Source organism: Bison bison, unplaced genomic scaffold (assembly GCF_000754665.1).
Source record: "Bison bison bison isolate TAMUID 2011002044 unplaced genomic scaffold, Bison_UMD1.0 scf7180017864371, whole genome shotgun sequence".
Lineage (NCBI taxonomy): Eukaryota > Metazoa > Chordata > Mammalia > Artiodactyla > Bovidae > Bison > Bison bison.
The window spans coordinates 866,268-880,998 of NW_011494943.1; the positions used below are offsets into that span (position 1 = coordinate 866,268).

General features: G+C 42.7%; 1 protein-coding gene across 1 annotated transcript in view; it reads left to right on the forward strand.

Annotated features, from left to right (window-relative positions):
- The window catches only part of CEP112 (centrosomal protein 112kDa), a 318,653-nt gene that overhangs the window by 23,036 nt on the left and 280,886 nt on the right, over positions 1-14,731 (forward strand). The window contains 2 exon segments of the mRNA XM_010856057.1: positions 4,954-5,044; positions 7,286-7,363. Coding sequence (XP_010854359.1) covers positions 4,954-5,044; positions 7,286-7,363 — 169 coding nt within the window.

Below are 14,731 nucleotides of genomic sequence, written 5' to 3' on the forward strand. Positions count from 1 at the left end.
AAGTGCTGCACTCAATATGCCAGCAAATTTGGAAAACTCAGCAGTGGCCACAGGACTGAAAAAGGTCAGTTTTCATTCCAATCCCAAAGAAAGGTAATGCCAAAGAATGCTCAAACTACCGTACAACTGCACTCATCTCACACGCTAGTAAAGTAATGCTCAAAATTCGCCAAGCAATACGTGAACCGTGAACTTCCTGATGTTCAAGCTGGTTTTAGAAAAGGCAGAGGAACCAGAGGTCAAATTGCCAACATCTGCTGGATCATGGAAAAAGCAAGAGAGTTCCAGAAAAACATCTATTTCTGCTTTCTTGACTATGCCAAAGCGTTGAACTGTGTGGATCACAATAAACTGTGGAAAATTCTGAAAGAGATGGGAATACCAGACCACCTGACCTGCCTCTTGAGAAATCTGTATGCAGGTCAGGAAGCAACACTTAGAACTGGACATGGAGCAACAGACTGGTTCCAAATAGGAAAAGGAGTACGTCAAGGCTGTATATTGTCACCCTGCTTATTTAACTTCTATGCAGAGTACATGAGAAATGCTGAGCTGGAAGAAGCACAAGCTGGAATCAAGATTACTGGGAGAAATATCAATAACCTCAGATATGGAGATGACACCACCCTTATGGCAGAAAGTGAAGAGGAACTAAAAAGCCTCTTGATGAAAATGAAAGAGGAGAGTGAAAAAGTTGGCTTAAAGCTCAACATTCAGAAAACAAAGATCATGGCATCCGGTCCTATCACTTCATGGAAATAGATGGGGAAACAGTGGAAAGAGTGTCAGATTTTATTTTTAGGGGGCTCCAAAATCACTGCAGATGATGACTGCAGCCATGAAATTAAAATATGCTTACTCCTTGGGAGAAAAGTTATGACCAACCTAGATAGCATATTGAGAAGCAGAGACATTACTTTGCCAACAAAGGTCCATCTAGTCAAGGCTATGGTTTTTCCTGTGGTCATGTATGGATGTGAGAGTTGGACTGTGAAGAAAGCTGAGCACCAAAGAATTGATGCTTTTGAACTGTGGTGTTGGAGAAGACTCTTGAGAGTCCCTTGGACTGCAAGCAGATCCAACCAGTCCATTCTAAAGGAGATCAGCCCTGGGTGTTCTTTGGAAGGAATGATGCTAAAGCTGAAACTCCAATACTTTGGCCACCTCATGTGAAGAGTTGACTCATTGGAAAAGACTCTGATGCTGGGAGGGATTGGGGGCAGGAGGAAAAGGGGACGACAGAGGATGAGATGGCTGGACGGCATCACCGACTCGATGGACGTGAGTTTGAGTGAACTCCGGAAGTTGGTGATGGACAGGGAGGCCTGGTGTGCAGCAATTCATGGGGTTGCAAAGAGTTGGACACGACTTAGCGCCTGAACAGAACTGAGTGAGTGAACTGAACTGAACTGATGAACATTGGGATGCATGTATCTTTTTGAATTAGTGTTTTTCATCTTTTTTGCATATATACCCAGAATTGAAATTGCTGGATCATATGGTAGTTCTGTTTTTAGTTTGAGAAACTTCCTTACAGTTTTCAATAGTGGCTCTACCAACTTACATACCCATCAACAGGGTATTAAGTTTTCCTCTTTTCCACATCCTCAGCAACATTTACTTGTGGTGTTTTTTGGTGATAGCATGGCATTACGTTTTTGGGTGTTTTTTTTTGCATTTTTGTCTGAGCTAAAAGAGATGTCCTAGGTTATTCCTTTAGGCTCTTCTCCAGTTAAAATGCAGTTTTAACTGGCATTGTCATTGCTATTTCTTTAATTACTATTTTCCTAGTTTCTGTTTATATTTAAGGCTTCTGGAATTCATATTATTTTGATGTAAGGTATTTTGAATTTATTTTCTTTATCTCTTACATTTTCACATATTATATTCATTCCTTTATTTTTTGTGTGTTCTCAGAATATCTCTTGAACTAGTTTTCTAAGTCGCTGGTTTGATTTTTATGCTGTATTTAATGTGTCATTCTCTTACATTGGGGTTTTTTAAAATTTGGTAATCACATTTTTCATTTTTAAGCACATTTTTATGATCACAGATTGTTTATTTCCTTTTCTATCTGAAATGTGTACTTGAATCACACTGAAAACAAATTAAAAAGACTTTTTAGAAACTTTCTATGCATATTATGTTTCTTTAGCAGAAGGACATTCAATTAGACCTTTTTTAGACTTTTAAATCTTATATCTCATTACTTATCTCGTTATCTATAGTGACAAGTCTGTGATTCTGTAGTATCTGGAATCAACAAAGGTGCTGGGAGGATGTTTCTGGATTTCCGTTGACATATTTTACCTCTCCCTGGTGGCTCAGATGGTAAAGAATCCGCCTGCAATACAGGAGACCCGGGTTCAATCCCTGGGTCGGGAAGATCCCCTGGAGAAGGAAATGGCTACCCACTCCAGTATTCTTGCCTGGGAACTCCCATGGACAGAAGAGTCTGGCGGGCTACAGTCCATGGGGTCGCAAAGAATTGGACATGACTGAGTGACTAACAGAACGTTAGCCTTGGGAAGAAGCGACAGGGAAGAGCTTTGCATTTCCCGTAGTCTTACCCCTTCAGAGGAGTAAGGTGGCGCTCTCCTGGCGGGGACCCTCACTAGTACGCGGAAATCTCGCTTTCTGTGTTAGTGTTAGCATTCCCTCTTCCGGCACCACCGTGGGAACCCTGGCGCCTCTGCCACCGCGCCCCCTGCCAGCTGTGGGCGGTCTCTGCGAGCACCTGGACCGGCTCGTCTGTGGGGCAGACGGCACCTGCTGCTCTTCATGCAGGATAACGGGGGGTGAAGCTCTGCCTCCTGCCCTCTGTCCCCTGTTCACCGTGACCTTGGCCCCATCACCGTGACCTTGGCCCCATCACTGACCGCTGCAGCTCAGAGCAGCAGTCAGTTGTGTTCCCATCCGGCGTCATTATCTGTAGCAAGGAATGGAGCCCCCGTGCTTGGTGCCCCGTGCATGTTTCAGCAGTGACATTGGCGTCCGTCGTGTTTGGCTCAGCGGCCTCTGCAGGGAGCTGACTTGGGTGGTCTCTGCTTCACTTGGCCTGTGCTGGGGACACGGAATGCACTCAGTCTTGGAAGGAGGGCTGTTAAGTGTGTGTTTGTAGCGGGGTTGGAGGCCAGCAGAACAGGTTGGACTAGAGATGAAGATTGGTGATGAGTTTCCCCTTGTGATTTGGAAACTAATGGTACACACCAAATTGAGCAGGGAAGCACATGACGGAGAAATAGATAAGGCTGGACACAGAGCTCAGGGATCAGAGCCTGTGTGAGGTGGGCAGAGGAAGAAAAGCCTGCCTAGCTTCCGGCTCAGAGTCCGGGCATGTTCGGGGCGGCTTGGCTGTGGGCGGTGCGGGAGCGTCTGGAGCACCGGTGGGACTGGGAGGAGGGGCTCCGTGGAGCCAGCACACGCGGCACCTTTACGGAGAGGAGGCAGGGTGGGGACCGCCTGGGCTCCTCTGCTCCCGCTGACTTCACGCTCAGCACCTACAGGGTGACAGGAAGGGGCAGGGCAGGGCAGGGCAGGACAAGGACGCCGTGGCTCCCCTGGCAAGTTCGCTGAGAGGGAGAGAGCTGGGTCGGTTCAGGATGGCTGCCCGCGACTGGAGAGGACGTGCTGGTTTATGTATGCGCCCTGTGTAATAAATAGATGAATGTTTCAGTCCTCTTTTTCATTAATATTTTCTGTGAGAAGAATTACTTTTAATATTTAAGCATTTTTTTCAATTTTTTAGCAGAGCTCTTTTTATGATTGTTTAATCTGTTCTCAAAGTGCAGCCACCACCTGGTGTGATGTAGCAGGTGTCTCTCCCACATACTAAGTTTGAAGAGCTTCTTATCAGCTCAGGCACACTGACTGATGAGATTATCCTCAAAATGTCACTGTATTTCTTTTTCTAATTTATTCTTAAGTGTTTGGATATCTGGACTATTGATTAAGGGTATAAAAAATCCACAGCTCACTTTAAAACAGCTTTTTTTCAGACATTCTAAATTACCTCGTAACTAGTCTAAGGAATGTTGTTCTGTCAGCGTTAACTACCAAAACCCACATTCATTTTAGCCTTGTCTTTCTGAACTACAGCTCTGTCTTTTGGAAACAGTATGACCCACAGCTTGTGAGGGAAATCCTGATATGGCTAGAAGTAGAAAGCCAGTGACTTAATTCATTCAACAATGGTTCATTTTCATGTTGTGTCTCCTGAAGGAGCCATTCAGAGAACAGTTATTTGTCATCATGGAGCTTTCACTGCAGTAGCTGGAATAAAAATATATGGGAGACTTCAGGCTAAAGGAGAATACGGAGAATGGCATTCTGTGTTTGGTATATTTTATATTGGAGGAAAATCCTTTTTGTTCAAATTCATCTGGAGGCTTAAACCATTCTCCTACTTCTGCTGTGCTTATCATATTTTACCTGGATTAACATGGCATGTTTTAAAATTTAGGACTTTGATTTATCTGTGGTTTCTGACATGGTTTTGAATTTTCAGACTTTCAGCTGCATGAAAGTTTGTTATTTTGTGTGTTTTAAGACTTCATCTTAATGTGAAACATGAATCCAACGAAACTTGCCAGCCTTTTAAAGTGTGATCTCCTCTGAGAGGGTGCGCTTTAAATCGTCTCTTCCTACTCTTAGAAAAAGGGGAAATACCTGTGGTTTATTATACTCCCACTTGACAATAGCATTTGTTTGTAAGAAAGCATGTGACATTTAGGTGACATTTTATTTGTTGTGTGACCTAATTGAAGTAAAATGTGAGATACAAGTGGTTATTATCTGTATTTCTTTTTCCTTTGCTATTGAAATCTCACTGTTAATATAAACAACCATCTCATTTCCAAAAGAAAAAAAAAACATGGTAGTCCTAGGTTTTAATGCCCTTGTGTCCTCTGAACTCCCCCAGTTCTGACTGTGGCTGTTTTGGTCTCTTAATAGGGAACAATGCATTGCGAAGTTCCAACCCAGATCACAGTCTACAAGTCCAACCCACAGAGAAGATGGACAGATCCTCACCCCACAGGACTGTGTAAGATCAGATTTCACTCCTGCTTTTCTGTTTGTTTTCTTCTTGTTTTAAAATACCTCTGCACATTTTTAGTTTCGTGTTGTTAAATTCCTGTGATTCCTGACAGACAGTAAGCAGTCTGATGGTTTTGGTGGGTGTCCTGAGTTCAGGGAGAGGGACGTGTTGGGTACATTGCCGTGCTCCTCCTGCTTTCCCTACCATTCTGAAGCATCGTGTCTATGAGTCTGCCATTGTTCCTGGGTACTGAAAAATAACTTTGAAAAACTTCATTGTTTGGTTATCCCCCTTTTCTCTGTGTATATATAAAAATGACTAGACACACAGTGGTCATAAACTTAAGAAATGGGACTGGTTTGTAGTGAAGTAGGGGACACTTCCTTTCTGGTGAAGGTGGACCGTTCACCTCCTGAAATATGAATACCTCTCTTGCATGTTAGACTCTGCATCGATACTGTTTGAACATGGAGCTAGGGAGCTTCGTGAAGAGAAGGCTGTTGCCTGCTTGCCTCCATCCTTGCACAGTCCTGGCTTGTCTTGGGTTACAGCCTTTTAGTTACAAGCAAGCCATGCGTGATGCGTGACTTTTTTAGCACGTTTGCTCTACACATAATTCCTTCCGTTTTCTCAGTGACGGGGAATTCCAGTTTGGAACTTTAATAAGCCTCTTGATATAAAGAGGAACACATTTTAAATATTTGTGAGTTTATTATTAATCATCATATTTATTAAAAATAAACAAGGGAGGTACATTTTAAAAGATATTCTCATTCACACACACAAACATTCAAAAAGCAAGGGACCAACTGTAGAAGCAATAATGAATTTTAATACAGTGTAAATAGTAAATCCAACATTTTGTTCAATAGAAATTTGTAAATTTTTAATTAGTTTCTAAATTAGTTTCTAGTTAATTTCTAGATTTCAAATTAGTAAAATATGAAGAACATTTTAGTGTATTTTTCATTACTTCAGATAATATAAATGACCATAGATAGATTTATTTGTTAGTAATGAGGTTTTCCGGAGAAGGAAATGGCACCCCACTCCAGTGTTCTTGCCCGGAGAATCCCAGGGACAGAGGAGCCTGGTGGGCTGCCGTCTATGGGGTCGCACAGAGTCGGACACGACTGAAACGACTCAGTAGCAGCAGCAGTGAGGTTTTCTAGGAGCTTCCCAGGTGGAGCTAGTGGTAAAGAAGCCACCTGCCAGCTCAGGAGATGTAAGAGACACTGGCTAGATCCCTGGACTGAGAAGCTCCTCTGGAGAAGGAAATGGTAACCCACTCCAGTATTCTTGACTGGAGAACCCATGGATAGAGGAGCTTGGCAGGCCACAGTCCATAGGGTTGTGAAGAGCTAGACACGACTGGAGTGACTTGGTACATATGCACAAGGTTTTCTAAAAGCATCAAAGTGCTATACCAACAAACTAAATTTAAATAAATTTTTTAGCTGTACTCTAAAATATACATTATTATTTTATACCGAGTTACCTTCCTAAGTTTTTGGGCTTTCAGATCATTGTCCATTTCTAGACACAGATCTTTGGCTTTCCTCAGTTAATTATGATTTTAATCTGATTTGATAAATATGGAATATAAAAAATTATACAGCAGGGAAAAGAGCATGGAGTTTTAATTTTTAAAGAAAGTTAAGAATTACCATGATTACATTTTCATGATGTGAATCCAAGGCTTATTTCTCTTTATGTTCGGTGTATAATGAGAAATAATTTAAGAACAAAGAGCTTCTTGGACATCAACCCAAACTTCCCTGCTCATTTTAATGAGAGTAAGTAATTTGTCTTTTCAAGTGTTCCCCTTTCCGCCTTTAAAACTACTGTGGTACACCACAATTAAAACTTTTTGTAAAAGAACTTAGAGTCTGGATTATTTTTTAAAATATTCTTTTGCATTTTTTGAAATGTAGTTAATGTGAGTATATTGTGAAGCAGTCTCATAGCCTTAAGCAGCTGCAATAAACAGTCATCCCTTGGAACTGAGAACTAGCTCAGCTGTAGCCTCCTCTCCTTGGAGTCCTTTCCTCTAAGGGTGGTACAGCATTAACCAAAACGCACACGGACACTCACTACTCTGAACGACACGTATTTGGCCTGTTTTCTCCCTCTCTCCCCTCTGCCCTTCCTACCTTCTTTCCTCTGTTATTTCTTCCCTCCTTCCTTCTTTCCTCCATTCTGTCTTTTGTTTTCATTCTGTTTTTCTTTTTCTTTTTTGTGTTTCAGGATATTCATTTGAAAAAATCTACTCTTTCTTTGGATGACAGCGACATGGGAACTCGCCTTAATAGTTGGAATCTTGGGGTAAAAAAACATTTGCTTTATGAATGTATGTTGATGTGGCAGAATCATTTTGTGTTTGGAAACATCTGAACTAATTTAATTCTAAACAGTGACTCTTACCAGTGTTAGACATTTAGTCCTGGGTGAGCGCTGGGAAGGGCTTGGGGAACAGGAAAGAGAAGCGTGAACGGTCCCTGTGCTCGACAAGCTGGCTTTCTTGTTGGTGAGATGAGATCCGCACATGAAACAGTTGAATACAGTTTCAGACAGTATGTGATCGAATACCAGAATGAGTTACCCAGAAAGTAGAATACTGAAGGCCACATGCGTGAAAAAGCTCTCTGGCAGACTTCAGGCGTGAACCACCGTCGCAAACAGCAGTTTTCATTTGCAGAGGTTGGGGTGCCAGCGTGCTTGGAGGGTAGAGGGAAAGGGGCCAGGAACTTAAGGCCGAAGGAGGCATGAAGAAAGGCGGAACGAGCGGCACTCGGGCAGGGGGGCAGGGCTGCCAGGCTGGGGCCCGCTGGAGCGTGCATGCCAGAGCAGAAGTTGAGCTTTTAGATTTGAGACGGTCGTGAGCTCTGAGGTTAGTCCATTTCCACTTTACACACAGGCTGGTTAATGCCTTCAGAAAGTGAAAAGGGGTTTAATCAATTTTTAAAACCCAACTTTATTATTATAAAAATAATTTGTAATTTGAAAAATGCAGAAAGTCAGATATGCTGAGAGATGATTAACATTTTGTTGTATGTCTTTCCCTCATTTTCTTCTGCATGTACTTATAAAATTAGACATTAAACAAAATCGGGGCCATATTATACATGCCCTGTTATTACGTGCTGCTTTAAGTTTGGGATAAGTCTACAGTGGTTCTATCAGCACCACTATTAATGGTAGCACTCACTTTTCTTCTGAGTGGGTAGTTCATAACTTACTTAAGCATTCTGATATTTTGGACATGTAGGTTGCTTCCAGTTTATTGCTAATATAAGTAACAACTGCAACAGAATTCCTTGAAAGAATCCTTTTGTTCCTATTTGGTTGCTTTCTTAGGTTATGTTAGGTCTTGGAGCATTGCCCTCCATGAGGTGTACACCAATCTATTTTCCAACCAGAAGTCTATAGGACTGTTCATTTTTTACTTCTTCGCCTACATCAGGGACTGTCATTTTTGTAAAAACCCTGAAACCCTTCCTGCTAATAATGGTCTTTGATGGAGGCAGTGCTTTGGGGAGGCTGAGCAGGTGGTGGTACGAAGGCTGTGCTGGATGTGTAGCGAAATGGAGAAGGGAGCAGTCAGGTGTGGGGGCTCCACCTTGCTGTGACTCCAAGCATGGAAGAGATGGAAAAGGAAAACATTTCAAAGAGAATAAAGAATGCTTGGTGACTCACTGGCAGGCCGAACAGGAGGGCATCTAAAGCTTTGGTTCCAGGGAAATGGAGGGTTGGCTTACTGTCAGCTACTTGGCTGTCTGACGGGGGAATCATTTCAAGGGTTTCACCGTTTTATCGTAGACTGCTAGCGTTTGGAGAGTAATCGGGGAAGTTCAAGTTTTCACCTCTGTGGTCTCCAGGGCTGCAGTCTTGTTTTGCAGCCACAGGCTGGACGTGGTGGCTGCACCCAGAGCCTGGAACAGCTCTGTCTTTAGAGACTTCAAACCAGGACTCAGTGGCCACCGTCAGAGGGTCAGAGGTGGGGGACACGAAGGGATTTGAGTGGGTCATTTGAAGGTATGTTAATGAAGAAGAGAGAAGTAGCATTGATAACCAGAGGAGAATGGGTCAAAAGAAAACCATTTCCAAATTTGATGGGGTCGGAAAGCTGCCCCTGGAACGAGTCCTGTGTTACTGGTGCGGGAGAGGAGCGAGGAGGCCTCGGAGAGCATAATCAGAGAAGGATATTCTGTGACGTCCTTCTGAAAGGGCCTCTGCCCTGGGCCGTTCGGAACTTCTGATGTGCGTTTCGTGGCACAGACAGTACTTTTCATGAATATTTAACTGTTCAGAGCATTAAACTTTTCATTTGTATAATAAAATTAAGATAAAAAATCTAAAATATTTTGAGGTACTGCCTTAAACCTAGGGCCACCTGGGAATTTGTTTCACATTTTTATTGTTCAAAGAATGCACTAACTGTGAAATAAAGTCCTGCATTCTTATGTATTTATAAAATGGCTGCGTTAATCAGGTTCAACTATGTCTCTTGATCACAGTAGAATAATTTAAATATCCAGTGTATTAAAAAGCTTAGATTTTGCTTTGATTTTAGTTTTGTATGAGAATGTGTGATGGACTTTTATTTCTTTCTTCCTCTGAATGATCAGTTAATAGCTAGTTAATTTTTGTGGTCTATACTAAGGGCACATTTTTTTAATGTTGCTGGCATGCCTGTCAACACCTATTTTCTGACGCATTAGAAGTTCCAGATTTTGGATTTTCTAGTTTTTGTTGAAAAAATACATTTCCCCTAGTTATATTCTTTCTTTTCCCAGGAGTGTTTTAATATTTTCCCTGTGAAAAGTAGAGATTTACTTCCTAAACCTAGCTGTTAAATTTCCCTCCTGTATTATTATTTTTTATTATTATTACTCTTTAGCCTTTTTAACCTTTAGCTTTGGGGGAGCTTTTTTGCTTTGTTAACCCGTCTTATATACATTTCATTCATGACAGTCTTTATATAAACTTTTTTTTTTCCTGAGGAGGACTGGGGGGTCTGGAGGAGGAGGTTCTCTTGGGCCTTGCATGGGTCACCGCCCCCAGCCCGTCCCCACCCGGGACTCTGTGCTGACTGTGGAGGCTTGCTTCCACCAGGAGCAAACAGTGGGTACACTTCAGGTGACCCCTTAGGTCAGCTCTCTGCAGAATGGGCAAGAGAACATTCTGTTCTGTTCTGGAGAACTCATGTCCTGGGGACCTCGCAGGACAGGATGGTCAGCAGGAGGGTGGACAGCACCCCTAGTCCGGTGGCGCCCCTGGAGGGCAGGGCCCCTGGTGGGACCTCCTGTCCAGCGCCAGGGGCACCTGCAAGGCCCGGAACCCTGGGCAAGCAGCGTGGAGGCCGGGGGAAGTGTGCCGAGCTGACCCGCTGGGGAGTCCAGGTGGAGGAGTGGGGCTGCGGGGTGGGGAAGAGAGCGCGTGGGCTCCACGAGGTTGGGCTCGTGGTGACCGTGTGTGTGGTGCTGCGAATGGGAACGCTGTGGGGTCTGACGGCGCCCGTGCACATCCTCCTCTGATACGGTGTGCGCTGCGCCCGCCCGTCGCTTTCTCTCCGGCTCCTGGAGGTGCCACTTATTAACAGTTTTTCTTTAAAGTATGCAACTGAGCCGCTCTCTGCAGCGGCTAGTGACACTGCACGTGTGGACTGAAAGTGCATTTTCCTGATGGCTGACAAAGTCCAGTCCAGGCCAGTCGCTCAGTGTGTTTTCCTGATGGCTGACAAAGTTCAGTCCAGTCGCTCAGTCGGGTCCGACTCTCTGCGACCCCATGAATCGCAGCACGCCAGGCCTCCCTGTCCATCACCAACTCCCAGAGTTCACTCAAACTCATGTCCATGGAGTCAGTGATGCCATCCAGCCATCTCATCTTCTGTCGTCCCCTTCTCCTCCTGCCCCCAATCCCTCCCAGCATCAGAGTCTTTTCCAATGAGTCAACTCTTCGCATGAGGTGGCCAAAGTATTGGAGTTTCAGCTTTAGCATCATTCCTTCCAAAGAACACCCAGGGCTGATCTCCTTCAGAATGGACTGGTTGGATCTCCTTGCAGCCCAAGGGACTCTCAGGAGTCTTCTCCAACACCACAGTTCAAAAGCATCAATTCTTTGGTGCTCAGCTTTCTTCACAGTCCAACTCTAGCATCCGTACATGACCACAGGAAAAACCAGAGCCTTGACTAGAAGGACCTTTGTTGGCAAAGTAATGTCTCTGCTTTTGAATATGCTGTCTAGGTTGGTCTGGTAAAGTTCGGTCCCTCTTAGTACGTTGATGGTGCCTCCAGCACGGTGTGGGGAGCCTCTCAGGGCGCAGGGCTGACTGGGGACTCGGCACGCTCCCCTGTTGGGCCCTCTGCCTTTTTCTTGTCAATATGTAAGAGCTTTGTATCTATTCTGGATGAGTCCTTCGGAATTTAGTATGGTAAACAGTTTCTTCCACTTTGTTGCTTTCCTCCATTCTCTTACTGGTGTCTTTGATGAACAGGAATTAAAAAAAATTTTTTTTAATTTTTACTTATTCACTTGGCTGCACGGGGCTCTGAGTTTTGGCTCAGGCTTGTGAGCTCTCAGTTGCAGCACGTGGGATCTAGTTCCTTGACCAGGGATTGAACCCCTGCCCCTGCTTTGGGAGCAGTATTAGCCACTGGAGCACCAGGGAAGTCCAAGTCCCAGAAATTCTAAGTTTTCATGTGGTTCATTTCCCCATGATTTTGCCTCATGAAAAAGTGCTTTCTGTGTCTGTGTACGGTGTTTGGCTGTCTTGAGTTCCTGAAGCTGTTCTCCCACGTCTTCTTCTAGCAGCTCTACCGTTTCACTTTTTCTACTTGGAACTGCTTGCCACCCAGAGGCAATTGCAGGGTGTGCTGTAAGGTAGGAGTGAGGATCTGTAGCCCTCACGTGCACCCACCTGTGCTCTCGTTTACCGAGAAGCCTCTGCTCTTCCCGATGCACTGCGAGGGTTTTGTCCCCAAATCAGACGATGGTGCATCTGTTTCCATTCTGCCCTTTGGCTTGTTTGCTTCTCCTTGTGGCGGTGGATGGTGTCTCTTATCTGTATTTTATTTGTGCTCATTAAATGTTGAAATGTGAGTAAACCAATTTGTAGTATTGTATTTTTTTCTGTGGAAAACATTTTTGAATTTCTAAAATGTTGACTTTGAGTAAGAGCGTTACTTTGGAGCATAAGTGACGCTGGTGACTGAATTCGTTTCGTGCTGTAGAAAGAGGCCTGGCCGTTCTTCTGATGGGCGCTCTGACTGTAAGAACAGTTATTCTGCTTGTGCTGCTGAATTCGTTTCATGCTGTAGAAAGAGGCCTGGCCGTTCTTCTGATGGGCGCTCTGACTGTAAGAACAGTTATTCTGCTTGTGCTGCTGAATTCGTTTCATGCTGTAGAAAGAGGCCTGGCCGTTCTTCTGATGGGCGCTCTGACTGTAAGAACAGTTATTCTGGTTGTGCTGCTGGTAATATATTGCCTTAGAATGCCCTTTCCTCTAGGATGGCTGAAATACCAGATAAAATGTCTTTCTGTTTTTCTGAAACCTTGGAACATCTCTCTTTGATCAATATTAGTGTATAAGGAGGTCAGTTTAACCAAAGCCTGAATAATTTGAAAAAAACAAGCTGACAGAACTCTGAACAATTCTGCTAAAAAACCAAACAAAGCGTCCAAAGGCAGTTTCCATTAGAGAGCATTCAGATATCTGTTTTCATGTCTAGTTTAAATTACTATTTATTTATTATTGTGATTCTACTTGTTTTTCAAACAAGAAACATTCTGTCATGTGATTTATTCATGCTATTGGAACTTAATTATTTTTGGCATTACTGTCTGTATAATATTTTGTTAGACTTTAATGTTTCACATAAGCTCTTTTTATCTTCCATTTTGGACATTCCTTATTGTGGTATTCTTTCTTGAGGTATTATGAGAGAACAAGAAGTCTTCTGAAAGAGCATGAAAAAAATCAATGTTAAGACTGTTTACAGATTTCTGCAAGTCCCTGTTACTTGTGGATTACAAAGTGGGAACATTCAGCTTCAAAGCACATCTGGCTGCTGTTATAAAATCAGAAAATAGATTGCTTATTTCCCTCAGACAGAGTCAAGAACATGCTCTCCTATGAATAATTCTCATTACACGTTAAGAGTTGGTATGAGACAATGTACTGCAAATGAGTAAGAACAACAGAAGATTTATGCTTGTCTCCAGCATTCCCTGTTGCTTTTAAATATTAGAATAGACCTTTTTGTCATCTTGAGAAAGGAAATTTATGATAACGCAATGAGTCCTTAACTTCTGTATTTAATGGTTTTTAAAGATGAAGAAGATGAAATAGAAGTTATTTCTGCATAGTTGAAAGGCTACATTGTAATTAGCTAAACCAGTATTTTGTACCCTGCTTATAAATGTAGAGCTGGGTAAAAATAAGTCACAAATGGTTTTCTTGGCTTTTGGGTTTAAATGTTAAGCTTAATTAGAGCTTGAGCATCTTTGAGAATGCTCTGTTTTTCTCTTCCTCTATTTTTCCCCCTGTATTTAATCCTGCTTCATAAGTTAGGCTTTTGTGTGCCTGTGTCTTTGAAGGACTTACTTTCTTTGCTGGTTTTCTCCATTCCAAAAATAGAGAATGGTTACTTACTTTTCATATATATACCTTCAGACAATAAATATTTGTTGAGCGTACTTGGCTGCCTGCTGGAAATTGGCTGCCTCTGTTTTTCAAAAAGCCGTGTATATATAGTGCCTTGTTGTTTACTAAAGACTGTGCCTCTTTCTCTGGTATGATATTTAAGTAGACTTTATTATTATCTTTATTTAATAATGTTTTCCCTAAGTAAATGTACTAAGTCATACACCCAACAGTAGGCTCCACATTTGCAACACTTCTATTATCAAATTTTTAATTTTTGTTTTTTAACTTATTTGTTAAAACTTATTTATTTATTTAAAAACTCATTTATGGACTATGCCACAGCCTTTGACTGTGTAGATCACAACAAACTGTGGAAAATTCTTAAAGATATGTGAATGCCAGACCACCTGACCTGCCTCCTGAGAAATCTGTATGCAGGTCAAGAAGCAACAGTTAGAACTGGTCATGGAACAACGGACTGGTTCCAGATTGGGAAACATCAGGACTGTGTGTTGTCACCCTGCTTATTTAGCTTATATGCAGAGTACATTATGTGAAATTCCGGGCTAGAAGAAGCACAAGCTGGAATCAAGATTGCCAGGAGAAATATCAATAACCTCAGATACACAGATGACACCACCCTTATGGCAGAAAGTGAAGAGGAACTCAAGAGTCTCTTGATGAAAGTGAAAGAGGAGAGTGAAAAGACTGGCTTAAAATTCAACATTCAGAAAACTAAGATCATGGCACCCGGTCCCATCACTTCATGGGAAATAGATGGGGAAACAATGGGAACAGTGATAGATTTTATTTTGGGGGGCTCCAAAATTACTATGGATGGTGACTGCAATCATGAAATTAAAAGACACTTGCTCCTTGGAAGAAAAGCTATGTCCAACCTAGACAGCATGTTAAAAAGCAGAGATATTACTTTGCCAACAAAGGTCTGTCTAGTCAAGGCTATGGTTTTTCCAGTAGTCATGTATGGATTTGAGAGCTGGACCATAAAGAAAGCTGAGTGCCAAAGAATTGATGTTTTTGAACTG